Source organism: Bacillus rossius, chromosome 17, assembly GCF_032445375.1.
Source record: "Bacillus rossius redtenbacheri isolate Brsri chromosome 17, Brsri_v3, whole genome shotgun sequence".
Classification (NCBI taxonomy): domain Eukaryota; kingdom Metazoa; phylum Arthropoda; class Insecta; order Phasmatodea; family Bacillidae; genus Bacillus; species Bacillus rossius.
Genome location: NC_086344.1, coordinates 15,084,407 through 15,106,978, shown reverse-complemented (window position 1 = coordinate 15,106,978; position 22,572 = coordinate 15,084,407). Strand labels below are relative to the sequence as shown.

At 41.8% G+C, this 22,572-nt stretch overlaps 1 protein-coding gene across 4 annotated transcripts in view; it reads left to right on the top strand.

Annotated features, from left to right (window-relative positions):
• Positions 1–12,912, top strand: part of LOC134540895 (arf-GAP domain and FG repeat-containing protein 1) — a 62,445-nt gene extending 49,533 nt beyond the window's left edge. Inside the window, exon 12 of one of the 4 annotated variants that reach the window (XM_063383930.1) lies at positions 1,079–12,912. In XM_063383930.1, the coding sequence (XP_063240000.1) occupies positions 1,079–1,129 (51 nt within the window). In that variant the 3' untranslated portion in view covers positions 1,130–12,912. The remainder of the gene's footprint in view (positions 1–1,078) is intronic. The other 3 variants (XM_063383932.1, XM_063383931.1, XM_063383934.1) reach the window with 3 other exon arrangements.
• The last annotated feature ends 9,660 nt before the right edge of the window (positions 12,913–22,572 follow it).

Genomic DNA, 22,572 nt, shown 5'->3' with positions numbered 1-22,572 from the left:
ATCTTTAACTTTGGAAGGAAAAAAAAATATTCGAAACAAATAATTGTTTTAACGAATGCAAAATCACATAATTATTATCTTAAAATAGCATTTCTTCTTCTCATAACAAGTTTAAAAGAAGGAAAAAATATATCATTATTTAAAGAATGTTGGCTTGACAAGCACAGGACTAGGTGCACACAGCAGCCCGACTGAGGAGAGACACTCACTCCCCTCACCCCTCCAGCAAGGATCACCTCGCCAGAGGAGAGCAGCGAATTGAAGTAACCTTAGCACGCAATAAAAACAACACTTTATGCTGTCGATGTTGAGTCCTGAAAGAACCAAAATAACCAGGATGGATTTTAAATTCCTGGTTCTTTTACTGTATCAAAATTACCTGGAATTCCTGGAACTTTAAAATGACCGGGATTTCCGGGTTTTTTTACTGTGCCAAAAGTCCTGTATTCCTGGAACTTTAGAAACCGGGTTTCCAGGTTCTTTTACTATACCAAACGTACCTGGAATTCCCAAAACTTTAATAATTGGGATTACCGGGTTCTTTTACTGAATCAAAAGTACCTGTGTTTCTGGAACTTTAGAAACCGGGTTTTTCCAGGTTCTTTTACTATACCAAACGTACCTGGACTTCCCAGAACTTGATGAACCGGTTTTTCCAGGTTCTTTTACTGTATCAAAAGTACCTGGAATTCCCTGAACTTTAAAAGAACCGGGATTTCCGAGTTATTTTACTATACCAAAAGTACCTGGATTTCTCAGAACTTTATGAACCAGGTTTTTCAGATTCTTTTACTGTATCAAAAGTACCTGAATTTCCTGAAAATAGGGACGGGAATTCCCGGTTCTTTTTGCTATATCAAAAGTACCTGTAATTCCTGGAACTTTAGGGACCGGGATTTTCTGGTTCTTTTTACTATATCAAAAGTACCTGGTATTCCCTGAACTTTAGGGACGGGAATACCCGGTTCTTTTTGTTACATCAAAAGTACCTGTAATTTCCTGAATTTAGGGACCGGGATTTTCCGGTCCGGAACCCTGCTGTGGAGGTTGCGAGTGCTTGCTTGTCTTGCCCGCACAGCTGGGCGCGTCGCCGGCCCCGGCTGTCCGCTCGAGCAACCCGTTCTTATGAGAGCCAGGCCTTCGTGGGTGATCGGCGGGCCATCTCTCGTGCTTCGTGCGTCCTCGCTGCCAGCCAGCCAGCAAGCTGCGGCCCCACAGAGCGAACCTAACCTCTGCTTTTTTTTTTATTGGATTTTATCACAATCTCACATGAGTAATTGTGTGTACATTTACTTTCTTTCTTTTTTTTTTTACATGTATAAAGTTGAGTTGTACTGTATCTTCCAGCACGTTAAATGGAAGCGACTATCCGTTGTTAGGGCCTTGCTTGCACCATGACATGTATCTTGTAAGGAGCGTAGTTAGCTTAGCCAAATTTTTGTGCGTGGCACAGGAGAAAGAAAGAAAAAATCTCATGCACATATTAGATGATTTTTTAGGACTAACACCATTGTGGCATGTACACATTTGTTCAGAATGCCAACTGCAGCTTGCTGAGTTAGTCGTTTTAGTTTCTTGTACTAGTGTACTGCAACATACGACGGGCAAACCGCTTTTTTTTTTTCCTTCTTTGAATGCTGTGTACTGGAGTTTTGTTGCCTTCTTGCAATTATTTTAATGTGGACGTCAATTTGTCGCTTGTGATTTTAAAATTCTAAATATTGTTTGAACGTTCTTCAGCTGGAATGTGTCGGCTGTGTTTGTGCACAAAGATGAGTTCACCTGGAAAGTTGGGGGATCTCAAGCTCTCTATTTGTCATGTCAAGTGCATCTGTATTCCTATTTTCGTAAAGATAAGACAGTAACAGACTTGTTTTGTTTACGAGCTACAAACGTGAAGTTTTGCATGCAACGTTAAAGAAGCATGTCGGCTTAGAATGAAAACCTGGTATCTCATGCACACACTCATACATCTGTGTGTGTGTGTGTGTGTGAATATATAAAAAAAAAACACACGTGCTGATGTATTTTCTGTGCTCTGGAACGAGGAAGGAACAAAGGTATGTTGCTAGGCAACCATGTTGTCAGAAAACCGCATATAATTTGTGAAGCTTGTGATTTATGAGATACGAGGTTTTCGTCCCGAGCGGAAGACGGTTCGGAAAGTCTGTGTGTCGGGGTGCGGCGAGCTAATTGCGGGCGGTTGACGCACGACGGGGGGGAAAGAAACGGTCCGGCCGTGTCTTAGTGTTAGGAACCATCCACAGTCTTGTCAGTAGTTGTTTCCGGCGGGAACGGTGGATGCCAGGTTGACCCTGGCTAGTGACCATCCCACCTCGCTCCGAGACTGCTCATAGTGGCCCTTTGCCGAACCTGACCTGCAGCTTTCCGTCTTGATAGGACATCAGTCTCGCCCGAAACAAGCACAAGTGTGCGACGATCACGAAGTGCGTTACAGTGCTGTTTAGTCACGATAAATGCACTGAGAGAGATGTCTCAAATTTAAATATTAGTAGCACTTCCAAAGCACCCTGGTTCTAATACCAGTCCATGCTTAAGGCATCTGTAGACCTGTTTTTTTAATATTTGGATCAAATTTTAAAATAATGTAAAACACTTTTTTCACTCTTCACAGATGCTCAATACAATAAGATGAATAAAAGATAAAATATGTATACGTTGAACCTTATAAGAATGGTTCTAAATGAATGTATTATAAAAAAAAAAACAGGAAATGAATTTTCTTAAACCAGAGAAAATTTTAAGTTGTTTCAAATTGTTTTGTCTATCAAGTGATTATTTTTGCTGCAGACCGAACTGATTACCAACCCTTACTTTTAATTAATGTTAGTAAAAATCAGGCACGCATTATTAACACTACAGAAATTCTTGATTAAAATAAAATTCACTTTTAAGACATTACGATATAACAATAGAAAAAATTACTGATACTTTTTTGAAACTTAAGATATAGTAATTTTGCCTGTGTTTGCCAAGTTTAAACCACACCGTTCAATTTCCAGTGTTTTCCCTGTCTGTGGTACTCTGATAATTAGGGACAAGATAATACAGTGAATTGCGATAAAAACAAAATAACACCAAAAAACATGTCAAAAAAACAGCATAACACCAAAATCCATGTTCCTATACCATATTATATAACACCGAAATGCAAGTTATCTCAGTGAACTTATTAGTAGCATTTAACCAAAACTTAATCCAAATCATAAATTAAAAAAAAAATTAAAAAAATTTAAGTCTTATATTAAGGAATGTCATTATTTCCAGACAAAAAAAAATATATTAAAAATTATTTGACCGTAAAAATGCAGCATATAAATTTTACCCTGTTTTGGTGGAATAATTATTACAAAGCAGCTGTTATATGAATAAAAGCAATAACACAGAAATCTCCTGTTTTAAAAATGAAATTAAAGAAAAAAATAAAACCATAAAATATTTTCTCTACCGATACGTTTATGCCCTGGGCTTAGAAAGGCCTAGATCCGTCCCTGCCTGCAATGAAAAAAAACTTAAAACAGAGTGAAATTTTTAGAGCAAATTTAGAAGGTAAGCAAGTACGTATTTGCATTAGTGGTTTTCGTAATTAACGTTGAGAGCACAGCCAGAGCAACTGTGCTGGAGTCATGTCACGGCCAGTGTGCGATCATGTTGCGTTCGAATGAACCCAATACAAGCTGTTACTGTCTCATTACATTCGTTTGGCACAGTTGATGTTTCAAATGTTTCAGTGTCAATGTTTCCCCAAAACTATGTTTGATAACTGTGCAGTGGTTCTTGATAAAATGTGTACAAAGGTCTTAAGAATTAGGTTGTTTCATATTAATGATTTATGTAGGAATATGTATTATACTTGTAAATGTTTGTATTTATTATTTATTCTAGATTTTAAAATGTTTTATTAATTTTCATCCAAAGTTGTAGACTTAATTTTAACTTTTAAGTAATGCATTTACCTTGTAGGTACAATTATTTTCTTGTTTGGTATGTGCTCGTCATCACAACAAGTTTTTTTTACACAACTAATGGTTCCTTTCAATTCTAAATTTGTGAAGAGTTATGTCAATGAAGTCTCTGCCACCCAGCGGTGAGCTGTGTTTGCATTATTTGCTGTTGAGTAGATTTAGGAGCGAATCGCTTGCTTGTTTAGCACCCCTCGGACAATTGTGAGCTTTCTTGGTTGGCTGCAACCTGCAAGCAGTGTGTCTCAAGGGTTAGTAAACGGAGCTGATAGCAAAGTTTATTTTTCCATGATTGATTTGCAATTGGCCGTTGTTGTTACTGAAAATATTTTTATAACCTTCGTTAGGAAACTGCAGGAGTAGTGTGATATGAAGCAGGCTGAATAGGCAGAGCCATGCATTGTAGTTGCAAATACTGTTCGTGTTAGCCTTAATTTGATTGTAGCTGCTATTTGCGAGGGTGAGTGTTTGTTTTATTTGAGGTTTAAAAAGATCGAGCTGTTGTGATCACTTGAATTGTGGTGGGTGACATTTCCTGAGAAACACCACATGCATTTGGCCTTATTTTCTTGTTCGGATGTCGCTCTTTAAAAGCCTAGCAGTGCAGGTCAAGGAAAGTTTTTGTGGGAAACTGTAAACTTAAAATGTTTGCGTTTGATGATTCTATAATTGTCTGTGTACCGTGGAAAATTAAACTGGAAAAAAAAAAAGTCGGGCAATACTGTGCCTGCAAATATCTATTGTAAATCTTCGTGAGAGTTTTTAACTAGTGTAAAAATTATGTATGCTTTGTACAAAGGACTTTATTGTTGCACATTTGTTGCAGGCTGTACGTGTAATACAGTGGAATCCTCTTTTTTACATTGCCCTGCATGTTGCTACATTTTTTTTCCTTGATCCCTGTAAGGTATGAGGAAAAGAATTGCGCTTTCCCCCCCCCCCCCCCCCCCTCACATGTCCAGAAACATGCGGGCGGTGGTATGGGCCGTGGGCTTCCTCGGCCAGTTTTGCCAACTGCTCTTGCGTCGGGCCACGACTATTGAAATGTCGATCTGAACCTAGTTTAGAACCTACTTAAACGGATCCAGTCACCCCCTGCATCCCACACAAATGGATCCGGTCATAATCCCTTCTCCTCAGGCGTCATCTGCAGCGGCCCGCCATTTTTTGTAGCCTGCAGTGCGTCGCCATCTTGTTTTGGTGGTGGCCGTCGTAGTTCCAGAGCTGGTAGGTAGGTGTCGCTAGTGTCGCAGATGAAATTTTATTTTGTACAAAACGAGTCCCGAACCGGACCCACGCAAGCTCGTCAAGGGCAGAAAACGTGCGCCCTTGGCCGCTTGGCTAGCAGACCAGTTGGAGAGTAAAGAAATAAACAAGTTATGTATGCTTACAAAGTTTGCCTTCAAGCCAATAGTAGTAGTAGTGACGTTGACAAGGGGAGTGGTGTTTTTAAAATATCAAAAATAGTTTCCCAGAGGGCACCATCTTCAGTTGTGGGCATCTTCAAGAGCTATTAACAACCGAGGACCTTTGGACGGGGCACTTGTGTTCACTGGCACGTACGGCCATTCACAGAGAGCTGTAGTCGGTCCCTCGGCTCCGTGATTGGAGCAGAGGCTGGCCAATAGTGATCGGTGCAGCACCACTTCCGGGGCGTCCACACAAATATGTGATCAAATTTGTCTTGCCCGTCCTGACAAAAAAAAATTAAAATTTATTTGAAAATATTTATAATCAATATACCTATTTTGTGATTATCGCTAATAAATAGAAGAAAGCCAGCCTCCACCATCCCCATAGCTTGCTCGGTTCAAACAGAACCTTGGATGTGTAATTTTATAAGTGTGTATGACAATGAACTTGAATGCAAGCAGAAAAAAAAAATTTAACAATATGCTGACTGGAGCATGACATTGTCACCATTGAAATATAATCGCTGGAGGATTTTCAACAACTTTTCCTGGCCAATATCAGCTTCCCTGATGGTTCCCTGACTTCCCAGGAATCGGACACCCTAACTGTCCGTGGAGGGGGAAACGGGGGGGGGGGGGTCATGTGCCTCCCACAAAGGAAGTCTGATTTTGATTCATAGCGGGTTCAGTTTTGAATTTCTCGCACGTGGGAGTGGTGGGGTCATTGTAACACTCCAGTAGGTTTTCTTGAGGTGCTCCCGTTCCATTGTCCCTTGCGTTCAGTGAGTAAGGACAAGATTATGTTGTTAATTGCGATGAAATTAAATACCACAGCAAAGCGTGTCAATGCAATATATAACACTCAAGTGCGAGTTAATACACTGTATAGAGCTGAAATGTAGTTAAAAACATGAAATAATCAGTAGTTTGACAAAAATTAACTCAAATTAAAAAGAAAAAAACTTTTATGATAAATTCATTAAATGTAATTTATGTAAAATGGATTTTTTAACGAGAATGGATGATCTAAATTTATTGGGAAGATAATGTCATGTGTTTGAATTACAAAAAAAAAATTGTTGATTTTTTTTATGGTCCATTCCGTTATAGAGATACTTTTTATAACAAAATTACTATATATGTGCACCAAGTGTCAATCAAAATAAGACTAGTTTGGTGAATTAAGTGTTAAGAAATATTTTAGTTTCAAAATTGTTCAATAATAAATTTTTTTAAAACTGAATTAATGACGATATATAAAAATTAATGGAATAACACCAAAATCTCTTGTTTTAAAAAAATGAATTTGTCATAAAAATAAAAACCGATAAAAATCTTGTCTCTACCAGTGAGCTGCGTGTGGACAAAGCGTTGAGTCCAGTTAATTTGTTGGTCCTCGACTGCCGTGGCTGGTTCGTGGATGGTGATCGCTCTTGTTTGTGGCAGAACACTATCGCTTAAACCATTCCCATCTTTGTGAATTGAATGGGGTGTTATTTTAACAGCACGGAAGCAGATGAAGAGGTGACAAGTGTGTCTTCAAGTCTTGGGACTGGTCGCGAAAGTTCTGAAAAAGTCCCGAAATAAACAGTAACAGTGCCCTTTACTAATTGTGTTCTGTTTTTTGACGCCTCACTTCAGTTTGCTGTCGCAGATTAAAACAATAAGTTGGAGAGACCGTTTAGATCACGTGGAAAAATATCTCTGAAACTTTTTTTTTTTTTCATCTTTCTGACCTAAAACAGAGCTCGGGGAAGTTCCTGTAAATGGTATGTCTATTTCTTAAAATGTTTATTCTCGCCTACTATATGTAAAAATAATCCTGTGATTAAAAGAATAGGAATATTTTATTGAAAGGTGATGAAGGCACTCGGGGTAGGGACGTGGTCACATGGTCACGGCCGATGCAGCCAGGTTCGTAGGTCGCTTATAAGGGGGGGTGCACCTGTTTGTGTCGAAATGGTGCGTCTCGTCAACAACGACGCACGGCCTGTTTCTGTCGTGGCTTCTGCGAGGATCGTCCCAGAGGTATCGGAAGCCACGCTGAATTCAGATCAGGAAGAATGGGGCGCTTGATATCAGAACACCGGTTACCAATAGTCCAGTTACAAGGAATACACGACCAATTATTTGTGCTAATTTTCAAACATCTAGTAAAATGATATAGAACCAAAAAAAAAAAAGTAACAAAAATCAAACCACCAAGAATTTAAAAATAATTTTTCGTCTTGCTTCGAATATTATTTTTTTATCTCGAATGAAACCTAAATTAACGTGTTTTTATCTGACTGGCCCTGTTTTACATACACAGTGTTCCAATGACTGAGTAGACACCCTGGAAAGTCACTTAATCTCCCCCCCGAAAAATAAGAAAAATAATAATCTCCGATAACATCACAAAAGACCAAACTTATAGTCGAGGATATGAAGTTCAGCTTGTGTTGTGCGCAGGCTTGGGAAACAATGCCAGTTTCCAGAAACTGTGGCACAGACTTGCCACGTGCCCTTGCTTCAGTTTATTTGCTGTCTCAAGAAAGGCATTGAAAGATTAAGAAAAGCTTGCATATTTGAATCTGCTCAATGTATTGGTGCGAATTATCTTTACTGAATATTATGTTGTTTTTTTTATATATATAGAAATGCTTTATGAAATTGGCTTGTGCCGAAAATGAAAGGTAATATATGTACCATCAGCGGTTCATCCTTTCCCATCCTCCTTCATGCAATGGTGACATAACTACTGTGGCTAGATGACTCCGTGCAACAGTTACACAATCACCATCATATAATGTGACTTTTCATATTTTAAAAAGTAATAGCTAGAGACCGGAAAAATTTGCGGGTTCAATGACATCCAGGATAGACTCCCATATCCTCTACACACTCGGGAAAATGCCAACTGTTCATTGGCTGCTGACTTGTGAGTCGTCTCGACTAGGTGGCCTGTAATTCGACACTTCTATGAGTGAGGGGGTCTAGTTGGACCTCAGTCCTCCAGATTAACAGTGAACCAAAGACAGAAGAAGAAGCACTAAGGTATAATTATTTGAATTTTAGCATAACACAAAATGAACCCGTGAATTTTTCAGGTCTCTAGTAATAGCTTTAGACTCTCCAAACTTCATAAAATTCTCTAAAATGTATTACGGAAAATTATCGTAGTTAAAAAAAAGTGTGAAGGAAAAAAAATGTATTTTGAAGATGCATTGTGATTACAGCGTCGTCACACTTTCCACTATGGACGAGAGATGAATTGAATTAACGGTTTTCCAGTGTTTAGCTGTACCTGTGTTGCCTGATGTACAAAAACAAACCTGGCCGTAAACAGAATCTATCATTGAAAACTAAATAAAAAATTGTGAACAGAATAAAATTAATTTTATTTTGTGTGTTAAAAATGTATCGCCAGTTTTTTGAAATAATTTACATAAAATATTCACAGTGCATTGTTGGTTTGTGGCCTTTCTGCAGTAAGTGTGTTTCTGTGATATTGAACAGCTGTTGAAGATCTGTCCTGATTTGGAGGGTTGTTGCGTTTGTACGTAGTGCCACTTCACAACGCCGAGAATGTGTTGATGTTATGAGTGATGCCAACAGAAACTATTGGGAGACGAGCGTCTGTTACCATTGGGCAAGTTTGCTATTGGCTCGCTGACAGTCTCGTCAGCTCAGCTAGTGTTGATTACATGAGGCGCGTGATCATTTACTTTGGTTACATCTTAACTCAACAGTAATATTGATGTCCATTTTTTTCTACTAACGGAGCTCAATGTCAATAATATTAATTTTTTTTAGTAGTTATGGGTTGAATCTGAATGTAGATCTCCGGTGTCAGAAATAAATCATATGCGTGAAGACAAAAAAAAATCACAAAAATTTCAGGTTTGAAGAAACTTTTTACCCATTAAATGTTTATTTTTTAAAGTTAAAAAATGATATGTGTGGGTTACAAACAGTTACTTTTAGAGGCTAAAACATTCCAAGAAAACCTTTTTATGGAGATACTAACATTTCTCTGACCGCTTATTAAGATGTAAATAATGTAGTTCTTTTTGACTGCACAAGGGTATGTGTTTGGATTTCTGAATTTCCCGTCCTCGAATATTCTTTTTTCTTTTAACATTTTTCCTTGAATATCAAATTGTTTGAATACTAACAGGGTTTCTACACACAGCAAAAACTCAGGGAATTGAAAAGTTGTCTTCAAAACCTGGAAAACACAGGGAAATGGTCAGTATTTAAATACAAAACGGTAGCGTATCAGTAATATCATCTCTTAAAAAAACATGTATTTTAATCATAAATTCATGTGCTGTTAGTAATCCATGTCTTGTTTTTGCTGGTATTATTAAACACAAGGGAAAGAAGCAACTGAGTAATAATTTGTAGCCGAATCAAATATATGCATTATTATTTTTTTGAGACTTTCAGTGTGGGCTATGTAGTGTTGTTAGAAATAACGATGCAAACTGTATAACGTGCAGGAAAGCTTTTATGGAGAATTTTGCAGGTTACATGTGTTTGCTTAACTTTTTTATTAGAGTAATTTGTAGAGACATGCAAAATTCGCGGATTCATTTCGCGATAGGCTAGCATCAAAACAACTATACCTTTGTACCACATTTTATCCGGGGAACTGTGAGCCAATGAGAAACACTAAACCAAGAAAGTGCCGAATTACGGACAGCCTAGTTGAGACGTCTCATGCGTCAGTAGCCAATGAACAGGTATCATTTCCGCGAGTATTTAAAGGACTGTGGAGTCTATCCTAGAGGTCAATGAATCTGCGAATATTGCAGGTCTCTAGTAATTTGTAATGTATTAAATCTGTTATTTTGCCTGATATACTTATGAGAAAGGGGAAAAGCAAAAACTCTGAAGTAAGACTGGGAAACATGACTAAAGATTTTATGATATTTGAAGATTTGATTGGCACATTCTTAGTTTTTTAAAAGTAATTCATTTTTCAGGCTTGTGGCAAGTGTTAGCCAGTCAGGCTGTCACACTGAAGTAGCTGCTAGTAAACTCGCCCAATGGCTTAAATGAGTGTGTTCAAGAGGGGGTATAGGTGAAGTTTAAATTATATGTAATCAGTAGAGACCTGCGCAAAATTCGCGGATTCATTTCGTGATATGCTACAATTCATATAATTATACCTTAGCGCTGCTTCTACCACTGGTTCACTGTTAATCTGGATTAATGAGGGCCAATTAGAGACCCTCGCTCAAAGTGTCGAATCACAGACACTCAGTCGAGACGACTCACAAGTCAGCAGCCAATGAACAGGTGGCATTTGCCCGAGTGTTTAGAGTGTAGTAGAGTCTATCCTGGAGGTATTTGAACCAGCGAATTTTGCAGGTCTCTATTAATCAGTCCAAAAATTCGTAACATTTGTTGAAAATGAGAGAGTATTTATGTGCATAAAATGTGTTGCATGTATTTTGTCAGTAAACGTCCCCCTTGGTGAATAACAAATGTTTTAAATGCTGGTTCTATACAGGTATTCAAAATTTTGAATGTCAAAATGAATTATTTATATTTGATTCCTTTTTAAGAGTTTAAATTTCTAAACCATAGATATTCACGTGTAGTTCAAGTGCAGTGAAGTTCTTGCATAATCCCTCGTGTAACCATCAACATTTAGGTTAAAAGTCATTGCTGTTGAAAATAAATGAGTATGTACATGGTTCACATACATCAAGAGTTTAATTCAACATAAACATAGTGGACAGCTGAATGACATAAGTTCATACTACAAATCTCGTAATTTTTTTAAAAGTTAAAGATAAGTAATGTTTGCAGTGACTAAAAAAAAATCATAAACATACTCAGTTTTAGTATTTTTTAATCTTTTATGAGAAATATTTTTTTGTTGCCAATGTACAAACCCATGTATATGTTTTCGTTAAAATGTGACTATCAAGCCGCCATCAAAATATATTAAAATAAAATTGGTTTCTAAATCCTGTCATTCCATTAGATACCTGTTTACAAAGAAGTTGAACTGTAAAACTGATAACTGCACAACCTAGTTAAATGCATTAGTTCTCGTATGTATTAGCTGTGTTAACATAATCTTTTCAGTTAAGCTCAAATATGTGGTTCAGAGAAAATCTCACAATTAGGGATCTTATGTGTTATATGTTCAAGTAACGCAATTTATTGTTGTTAATACGCACACAATTTTCAACGTGTTTACTGATTTGAGTTTCAAGATAAAAAAAAAAAAATCTTACAATTTCAAAACGGAATGTGTGACAGGCCGCGTCTCAGATCTTTCTTGTGTTCAAAAATATTAAGACCCTCCATCTTGGCATTTTTTTTTAAAGTTTTTTTTTTAAATAGTTGATAAAAAAACTACAGTTGATGGTAAATACTGTAAATTATCGTTCAAATTTTGTCACTTAGTAATAATAAAAGAATTTTAATTGAACTGTTACTGGAAATGTACAATTGGAAGTGAGAAGTCTACAAGTACTCGGAAGTGAGTTTTCACTGTGTGTGTTTAGACACACGCCTCTCACTTGCTTATTTAGTTTTGTATCGCACGGCCGAGTTGCACGGGTGTGTGTGTTCGCAAACGCAATCACATTCACCAGTAGGTCTCGAGTGAAGGCAGGCGTGATCACGCCTCTCGTGTTCCGACGGGTGCGATTGCGTGCCGTGTTGCGACGTTAAAAAGAGTCCGTGCTGTGGGATTTGTGGCCAGCTTTTAGCTTTCTCCGTCCATGAAACTGGATGTGCCCGAACCTGGCTGTGCGGACGTGAACAAGTCGTATTCTGCGCGAGTGTTAGCAAGCTTGCCTTGTCTCACAAAAAAAAAATTATTTTATACACATTAAAAAAAATTTCTGAGTATTTGGATATTTGTAGCTTGTCAAACTAACATTATGATTAATAAAACGTGCTCATCTTTGCCTGGAATCAAATATTATTTGTAGACATTGTTGTAGCCATGTCAACATTTCTGTGATATTAATTTTACCTGCAAGTACTACTATGTAATGAATAAAAGTGTATTCCTTACTTGTGTTTATGACTGTATTGTTAAATCTTATTGAACCTTCTTAATGTGCTTGCTTCGAAGGCGGTTTGCAAAGTAATAATCATTATAACACAGCAAATACGAAGTATGTTAATTTTTGAAACTGTTTTTTTTGTAAAACTTAAAATAACTTTAAAGATAAGTAAAAGTTATGTGGAAGTATTATGATACACTGAATGTTAATGACAACCAACATGAAAACTATATGGCAGAAAATTTTGCATGCATTTATAATATGGAGTACAAATGAAATTATTTGCAGATACTAAACTGAATCAAAATGTGTATTTTTTATTGAAAATTTTTCAGTGTGAATAATGTTAAAGTTGCATTAATTATATATTTTAAATAAAGCCTCGATTTCTTTATGTGAGGAATTGACCGCTGTCATTTATTGGTTACTGAAAAACCTGTAAATTAATGAAAGCTGAATAAATAAAGTTTTGTTTGTACATAACAGTTTCTCTTACCTCACGTTGCATAGTTACCTACAGCTCTTATTTATGTTGTCATTTTTATTGTGAAACCACATAAAGGTAGAATTTTGTAATTATACACAGCCTATTGTTTAAGTTACCCAAAGTTTTATCAAAATATGTTCACTAGTTTTCGAGTGATGCCACAACATGGACAGACACGCAGACATGTTGAATTTTGTACAAACAAGAATGGTCTATTGTATGTTTTATTGAAACTTTAAAACAAAAGATAGCTGTAAGAATGTATAGAACTTGGTTTCAGGAAATTTAGTTGGCAGTACATTTTTAGTTCAATTGTCTAAAATAAACTATTGATAACTACTAGTACCACTACTTTTAACTACTGCTATTTTGCAGACAGATTAATATTAATAATACTCTCACTGACAGTTCTAGTAATATTACTACTAGATTTATTTTACACACGTACTTACCATTTTACTCAGAAATCACACTATTGGTTCAAGGGTGTGTGTAGTGACTCATATAAACAGAGGATTGAAATCAGTGTTGGGCCAATATGATGAACTGTTGTCTTTAGGTATTGGGTGCTTTTGAATAGAGTAATTAATAAACATGTGAAGGAATCTAATGTAGGGATTTTACTATATTCAATAATAATAATATTACTGTTATCATTAAAAAGCAAAAGTGTTTAATTATTGCAAATTAACTTGAAAAACACTTTGAAACAGTCAGCAGGCGTATGCTCGACGAATTACGTGAAGTTCTGTTCGCGGGAGTCGGCCTGGACCGTAAGATGACCTTTGTTCCGCAACGAGCAAAAATTAAAGCGGCCGGGATAAGTCCTGCACCGGAAAAGGGCACGGGGGCACGCGGGGAGAGAAAGAAGGAAAAAGGTTTTAGCAAATTATAATAGTTACCAGAATGACGAATCAAAAGCACAAAATGAAGTCTCCCCGTGGGATCACACGTCCGCCCCGGCCCGTGAGTAAAACTCTACTGCTGCTTTGTGCCGGCTTGGGAGGGGAGGAAGCGTCATGGCACGCCAAACTTTCTAATGTGCCGTTTTTCCAATTTTATAATCATAATTAGTCATTATTTATAGAACACTCGTATCTTAATGACATCTGTCTGAATTAGTTGGCAGAAGGCTTATAATAATAATACATAACAAAATAAAGACTAATTATATTTGAAAATAAAAAGTCAAGCTGGAGACTGTCTGTCACTTGTTGACTACTCCAGTGGCCATTTAAAAGTAAAAACAGGGAGGTAAAATAGGTTGATTAACACTGTGGTTAATTATTGGCGGAAGGCCGCAAGGGACGTTCCGGACGTTTATTAATTGCGGTTTCCCACAGGGGAAACCTGTGCACCACTATGACGCACTTTCACTATTAAGTGTTGTTCTGCTAATTAAAAATCACATAATTAATCACAGCAATTTATGATGCATGAGAACTGTTTGGTGGTGTTGGCATATGGACGTATCTGGGAAGGCAGACACCAGCGTCGGCGGCTCGCTTGACTCATGTGAAATGTGCTAGGGGTGCGTTCCGTTAGCGGGGTTTAATACTGGCAGGTGGAGGCCGAGCTTTATGGCCTTCGATGGGACGACGACAAACGCACCACCCCCCTGGAGCAGCCCGGCCTAGCCCGCGATAGACCCCGCCGTGGTTTGGCAACCCTAGCACCGGCAGCCGGTGTAGGCATGCGTCGCCTCGTTACTGCGGTGGCAGTATGGCCGAGGGGCGGCGACGTGGCGTCTGTGAAGGCCAGAGTGCGCGCCTCTATCTCCGGCAACAGGTAAACTCGGGTGGTGCTCGTGGTTGGTAGGCCTGGCCCCTTGTTCTTGGGTCGTCCCACGTTGAGCACCCGGGGGTCGGGTTATCCACCTGCCCCCTCAGGAAGTTTCCCAGGTCGTAATCAGCTAGGTACTTCGGGAGTTGTTGGGCTCGTCGGGGGCGCCCGTTGGGGGCATCTCTCAGGTTGTAGGTTCCCGCGTAGCTTGGAGCTGTGGGGGCCTCTCCTTCTGTGGTTGGTTGGCGGGTTATTGATCGGTAGCCCCTCCTTTCCCGTTCCGGGATGCCAGATGGGTCGTGCATCTCCACCCCCTTGCCTTCCAGTGGGCTCTCAATGTATGGATCCTCTCCCCCTGTTGTTGATTTGTGTGACGTTGACTGGTACGGCCTCCTCTCTCGCTCTGAGATGCCGGGTGTGTTGTGCATCTCCGCCCCTCCGTCTACCCGTAGGCTCCCCATGTATGGGTCCTTGGATCGGTGAGACCGGTTCGGTCGTCGCCATGACCTTTCCCGTGACTTCTCCCTGGGCAGATCGATGTGCACGCGGAAGGTGGCATCGGCGAGTGAGGCGAGGTGCCCCCATGCGCCACGTGCTGGGGACTCGGGTGTCGTCACATTCTCCTCTTCCGGTTCCGAGATAACTGGGGTTGGGCTTGAGCCCTCCTCTACCTCGGGCCTGTCCAAGTTGTGTGAGACGTCTGTTATTGTCAGTGTCCCTGACCGTCTTCGGCGAAGACGCCGTCGGGTTGGTGTGGGTTCAAAGGCGTATTCCCCTAAGTGTTGCGGCCGGCGTCGGAGACGACGTGGGCATTGCCTGGGCCCCTCAGGATTCTCCCTGTGGCTCTGGTTGGTGGTGCTGGCCGCTAGGTTGTGGTGGCTCTCATTTTCGTCCACCAGGTCCCTGGGTGACTCCGCACTCGCCTCTCGGGGCTCTACTTCCACTGTTGTGGTTCTTGTGGTACTGTCGGTACCAAGCTCCACCGCAGTTATTGTTAGCTCTCGGAAAGTCAGTGGGCGTGGCCGTCCCTGTCCATGTCGACATCAGCAGGGTGTCTGGTATGGGTCTGCCCCCTTTTCCTCGCACGCTGTGTCATTGTCGGGGATGGGCGGTGTCCCTTCATCCGGGAGCCCTTCTCCTGGCAGTCTGGCAAGTCGAAAGTCGTCCCGGTGTACCTTCTTCACCTTCCGCCATCCGAGGCATACCAGGTAATTTGTCCTACCCAGTCGGCGCTGCACGGTGTAGGGACCTCCCCAATGTGGTGCCAGACCGGCACAGTAGATGCGGGGTGCAGCTGATAGTGGGTACACCCGCGTGAACACTTGGTCCCCGGCCTGCATGGTCGGTTGCAGGTGCCGCGTCAAAGGGGTTATCTCCTTGGCGTAGGCCCTTTGGCAGCGCCGGGCGTCTTCCTGGGCTGTTGTGCGGCGCTGATCGCACTCCTCTGTGCTTTCCGTGGGGTGTGGGACCCCGTGAGTGGCCCACTCGCCTGGTAGTGGCAGGTTGTGCCCCTGCAACATCTCAGCTGGTGTCATGCTGGTCGCGGCATTCGTCCGGTGTCGGATACAAAACAGTGTGTCTGCCACGTTGTGCCGGAAATAAGGCATTTCGACATTTTTTTTAATTTTGTTATTATAATTTTAAATTATTTTTTGAATTTTTATTTTTATTATAATCTGGTTACTAAAGGGGTGATTTACACTTTGTTTGGCTGGTGTACGCTAAGTAATTAAACTTTTGTGCCAGTGGACCGAAGCACCTTTCTCAGGGGCCTATCTGATATTTTTCTAGTATAATGTGGATGTTAGCAACCCGGTTGAAATTTCTCCCGTCTGCAGTCACGTCCCGGGTTTGTATTATTAATTCCCTGCCTGACTAAAACCGCATAGAGCAGCTCCTGTCCTGCAAGCTCTTTTTCTTAGAGGCCTGCTGAGCGTAGCGAGTCTCGGCACGAACGAGTCTCCCGTGGACCTCCGTTCCCAGCCATCTCTGCACTTTTCTGTCTGGTTCGCAGAATTTATCAAAGAGCACTGCCCTGTGGTGAACCCCGCCAAAGCGGCGGCCTACTCCTAGGACATTCTCCCTTGTCCTACAGGAGCGCTTATGACACCTAATGGCAAAACTGTAACTTCGGCCCTGGTCACCAGCGTGCAGAGCACACGCTCGTGACACCTGGTGGCAAGTCAGCTCACTGCCCCCGTTCGTTCCCCTTTACGCCCCTAGAGTGCTCCACCAGCTACGCCATAAGGCCCTACGCTTCCTCCTCGCGGCCTGTAATAGTCGATTGTATGTTGCTTTCTGTACCTGCCGGTAGAGACCGCAGGAGTCGCCCTTGGGCTACGAGCTCTCGGTAACCTCCGGATGCTTTCAGTCCAGAGCCGAACCTTTCCCCCCCATTCACCCTAGGGCCCTAGCGCCCATTTTTATTAGGAGCTTGGTCCGCCATCGCCAGCACTTAGTACTCTGACCTCGGCTACTTACCACATCTTCTCGGCGTCCTCTGCGCTAAGAGGTTTTCCGGCAACGACGTACTCATTCGAATCAAGAATCTAGTCGTCTGTCTTAAGGGATGTGATCCCAGCTAAATAATTTCAGTAGCCAGTCAGTAGGAACTTTTAGAACAAGTCATGTTGCCGTCGTCCGGGGTCTCGGGCTCGAGTCCCGGTGTGGCTCCTAGTGGGAAAAGGCGGTTCTTGATCTGTGTTGTCCGGGTGGGCGCCAGACTAGCTCGTTTCTAGTCGTGAATTTGGGGTCGTGGATGTATGTGCCCCTGCGTGGCCCACTAGGGCCGGCGGCGGTGTTGCGTGAGATGATTTTAAATAAGAGATGTGGAGTTGAGGTGGCGGTGTCGTACCTTTTATTCAGAGGAGCGAGTCGTACACAATACAACACTCTACAGAGGTCCCCGGGGGGTTTTACTTGTTATTCCGTGGCGCCGTATTGTTTGTGTTCCGCGTTACGTGGCCTCGGATGCTGTTATGTCTCAGACGTCTCTCTGGGTACGTAGGTAACGTAATTTCGTAACACAAAGGCGGGACACAAAATACACTGAATTAAGGGGGCGCGTACAGGTTACGTGGCACTCGTTACTCGGGTAACGTAAGTTAGCAATACAAAATACGGGATACAAAAATACACTGGATTAAGGGGGCGCGCACAAGTTACGTGGCACTCGTTACTCGGGTAACGTAAGTTAGCAATACAAAATACAGGATACAAAAATACACTGAATTAAGGGGCGGGCGATTGGAGACGGCCAATCCCGTATGCAAATGTCTCGGCGCGGGTGTTGTGCCCACTGTGGTGAAACACGCACCGCAATTAAGTTTGTCCAAGTTCCCTTGCGGGTTTGTGGTCAGCGCCGTGCGCGTGACCTTAAACAAAGTTCTGTACGTTGCGGGAGACGGCCCGTGCCGTATGCTGAAGAGCAGCCCCGCTGACCAAGTGTGGTGCGGGGTGTCCTTAAGTTGATGCGGCCGGATTAGGTCCGGGACCGAAAAAAGGGACCGGGTACTCACGGAGAGGTTAAGTAATAAAAGGGGTTTGGTTAATTAGTGACTATATTTACCGGACGTTACTTTCAATGTAGACAAAGGATGTTGCCTCTCCGTGGGACGTAGGTCCGCCCCGGTCCATGAGCTGCGCTGAACTGCCGAACTGGCATGGCATCCGAGGGAGGCTCGGCCTCTCTCGCGCCAGGCGTGACCTCATTACGCTAGACTCCAAACGGGTGTGTCTGGAAGAGATTTTATTGTCGCTAAAATCCTAATTTAATGTTTCAGGAGGAATGGGTACGGTTCTTCTCTTGTCTACTCAGGTTTCCGCGGTTTTGCCTTTAATTGCTGTTCGGCTCGCCTGACTCGGGTGGGCCATGGCCAGGGGTGTGTTCCGTTAGCGGGAGTGTATACTGGCGGGTGCAGGTCGGGCTCTGGGGTGGTCGTCGGCCAGACGACGTCAATGTATTAGTTGAAATTTTTTTATTTCACTTATCGATGATTTCGGTCGCGTCATCCGTGGTATTCTCGGTCTGCGCCATTTGGATGTCGGCGCGAGACATCGCCTGAGCCCTGGAGCTACACCCTCTTTGGTGAGTGACTTCGATCTTTTTCCTCCCCGAATTACCGTTTGTTGGCCTTCGCGCCGACTGTGTTTGACTGTCTGGAAGTAGGTCTAATTCGTTTGGAATTTGGCTTGTGTTTCAGACAGGGTCCTAGTGTTGGGGGACGAAATTGCTCCCAGCATGTTGTGCAGAACCAATAGCTGCTTTTCCCCATAAGAAGAGCTTTCCCCCCGGCCCGATGTTATCCTTTGAAGACCCGGGTGGTAATGTAAAGCAAACATCTCCCTCTTTCTATCTACGAACTACATTAATCGAATGAATAGGCTACCAACGAGCAGTGACTTAAGAACTTAATCCTCAAGAACGTGTAGAATCAAGGAAACTAATTATCTATGTAATCATTGGACGAATCAAATTTTGGTGTGATACTTCAAATTTTTGTTTATGTAATCGTTTGTTTGTTAAAGTGGAATATGTGTTGTTTTAATAATATCGGCCGGCCGATTCTCAAATAACTTAAATATATTGTTAATATCCTTCAATGGGAAACTTAGAAATGACAAAACAAATGGAAAACTGAATTAATTTTTTACATTTTTAAATAAAAACATGGAACCTATAGACCAAGCAACTTGTGTAGTGTTTATTTATTTATTATATACCTTTTTCTCTTTAACGATCCACTAGCTCCCTAGTTGCTTGTGTGTAGGGAGTTCCAAATTGTCTTGTTCTCCACCTCGTGCCACCTCTGGTCAATAAAATTAATTTTCTTAATATTTTTTTATTCCAGCAGTTTCCAAAGTTTTTTTTAATTTATTTATAATAATTTAATTTAGAGGCACGAGAGGCGTTACAATTGGTAGCAGAGAATGGTTTGGTTTATAGGCATACCTAAATTTAGTAGGCATAACTAAAATAAAATATTAAAAATATATATATAAAAAATTTTATTTACTTTTTTTGGTGATCTCAATTTTGTAATTATAACATTGTGAACTGATCGCTGGTACATCCTGTAGTATTATTTCTCTTTCTATTTAAAAATTTATATTGAGTTTTAAAGTCCCGTGGGACTTAGTTTGCGCTAGGCGCGAGAGTTCACCGCCACCGGCGGTGCAGCAGAGCAGCTGGGCTACGTGTCTTATCTTGTCTCAGCTGGACCCCCCTTTTTTTCCCGCTCTGGCCTGCGATACGACCCGTAATCTGCGGGCGTCGACATGGCCTTTTTCTCGCTCACACCCATCTCCCTCTGTCCGTCGTGGCAGACGACCTTGCGAGTGGCAGGTCATTCCTCTTGTTCCACAAGGACGTATACAGTTTGCGCAAGTCAAGCTGTGAGTGGAAGTTCGCGCAGCTGTGAATTGTATTTGAGTAGCACGGCCGCATTATACGTTAATCGGTTTGGGCACATAACCCCCCCCCCCCCCGCACAAACATTGAAAGTGTGACTTACTCCCCGCGCATTGGGGCTAGTTGGTATTTTATATTAATATAGGAAGCCTTATGAGGTATTTAAAATTAAGATAGTTGTTAAGGGAGGAGTATTTATGGTGTACGTTTGAATCGTACATGTGTGTTAAATTTTGGTTTTAATTAGCAGTAATTTACATCCGAGCAGTATGTGTAAGCCGGAGTTATTGCTGTCAGATGAGCTGACCTATGAGTTACAGCTACGCAATTTGCCCTCCAGTGGCAATGTGCAAGTCCTCAGGAAGAGGCTCAGGGCCGCCCTTCATGATGGCGTGCCCGCTAGTGTATCGAATTTGGATTTAGATGTAACTGAAGAATTCAACCTTGCTTGCGCCAAGTTTTATGATATATCGGCTTTCGTAAGCTATCTAGATGTGGAGGAAAATTTACCCAATGTCGAGCGACATATAGTCATGCTAAAACATGTTACCCGACGTTTGCAAAACCTAAAACAGCTTTCGGCAGACCTTCTCCATGGAATTTATATAAAAGAGATAGAACGATGTTTGCAACAGACGGCAGGTTTCCACATAAATTTGGCGGCGAGAGCAGCCTTTTTTGAAGACACACGACGCAGTCAGCATTATGTGGCTGAGGCACAGGCTTTAGGCATCGATTGTCCCGCCTTCCCGGAAGGGGACTCTACTAACTTGTCCCTGGGGGTAGAGAAACCCGACACGCGACCATCAGGAGTACGGGCGACGGTAAACAGACAGGAGAGGGAAACAAGCCGATCGCCAGACGCAGCCCCTGACTCACAGCCACTAATGTCGCTTCCAAACCAACCGATACCCGTATCTACCACTCATTCTGAGCCGCTTGTGCAGTTGTCGACAGCGGCGACAAACATTACAACGGGTCACGTGACAACCCACCCCGTCACTAGCGTGACATTTTCACAGGGATTACCAACCTTGGCACACCACATGATGCAACCATACCTGCCAAACATGTTTTTCCCGTATCTGACCGCTCAGCCTTATTTTAATCTGTATGCTCAATTTCAGCCTCTGTTTCCTTCATGGCAAACGACCCCTCATCCGAGTGCTGGTATTTTGCAGCCACCACTCACAATGCCCCAGCAAACTCCACCACAAATCAGCCCCTTGGTTGCGACTCAGGAACAGGCTCAATCACAATCGGTACCACAAAATCAGCCTTCACCTCAGCCGGCAGTACCCTCGGCTCATCCCCATGACTCAGTACTGAGGAGTACGACAGGCCCAGAAACTAGCTACAGTTTCTACGGAAAAATCACCCATCCTGTAGAAAAAGGCTACTCAAAGATTTGCCAGAGGCGTCGGGTCTGGATGCACACAAACTGATTGATTTTCTTCGAGTCTTGTTAAAGCTACTGCAAAAGGGAGGGATTCCCGACAAACAAATTTTTGAAATTGTTTATACGTACACCCAAGCTCCCTTAAGCGAGCGGATCATGGCAGCCATTGAGAATGACCTCACTTTCGACGAGTTTCATGAAGATGTGTTAAATTTTTGTATACCTAGTAGGCTACTCACAAACATTCGGTTGGAGTGGTTTAACCGCTTGCAGCAACGTAATAAAGCCTTGCCGAACTACGTCGCTGACATACGTGAAGCCAACCAGGTACTCCGGCTAAAGGTCCCAGAAAGAGAGGTCGTGAGTACGATCCTAGACGGTTTGAACCCAGCGGAACGCTTGCGCTCAGTGTTCCAGGCGCGCCCCCAAAATTATGCTGAGCTAGATAAACTTTGCGTGCATGCCACAAACATAGAGTACGCTGATTTTCAGCGAAATAAACAAGCCACATTCGCTAGTCAACAAGGTAGCAGCGCAGGAACGGAGCGCAGTAATTCACACTATAAGAATGCAGCACAGAAACATCAGGGCAATACATTTTTCTCTTCAAGGTCACAAGGTAGATATCAACAAAATGTGTATTGTGATTTCTGTAAAAGAGACGGACATTCTCTGTCCCAGTGTTACCACAAAAGCAAAAAAAAAAATTACGACACTCCAAAAAACGCATAACGCGGTGGTCCGAACAAACTTGTATAGGGCCACCAGAAAAATCGAGTGTTAAAATTGTTCTTATAAATGTGAAGTTCAACTTGCGCAAGGTAATGACAGTACAAAAGAAAAATCATTACACAAAAACAATAATCATAAGAACAAGGAGCCCAGGAATAAAATTAGCAAGCAAGGACACAAATGTAAACAAAGGAAGCACAATAGCAGAAGAAATAGCAAAAATAAGGGAAATGATAATTAAACGCACATGTACTCATGTAAGACGTGTGTTGATCCTACAAATAAGGGCAAGAGAAATTGCCACCAAATTTTTGGCAATATTCCCACAGTGATTCCATATGCAGTTAC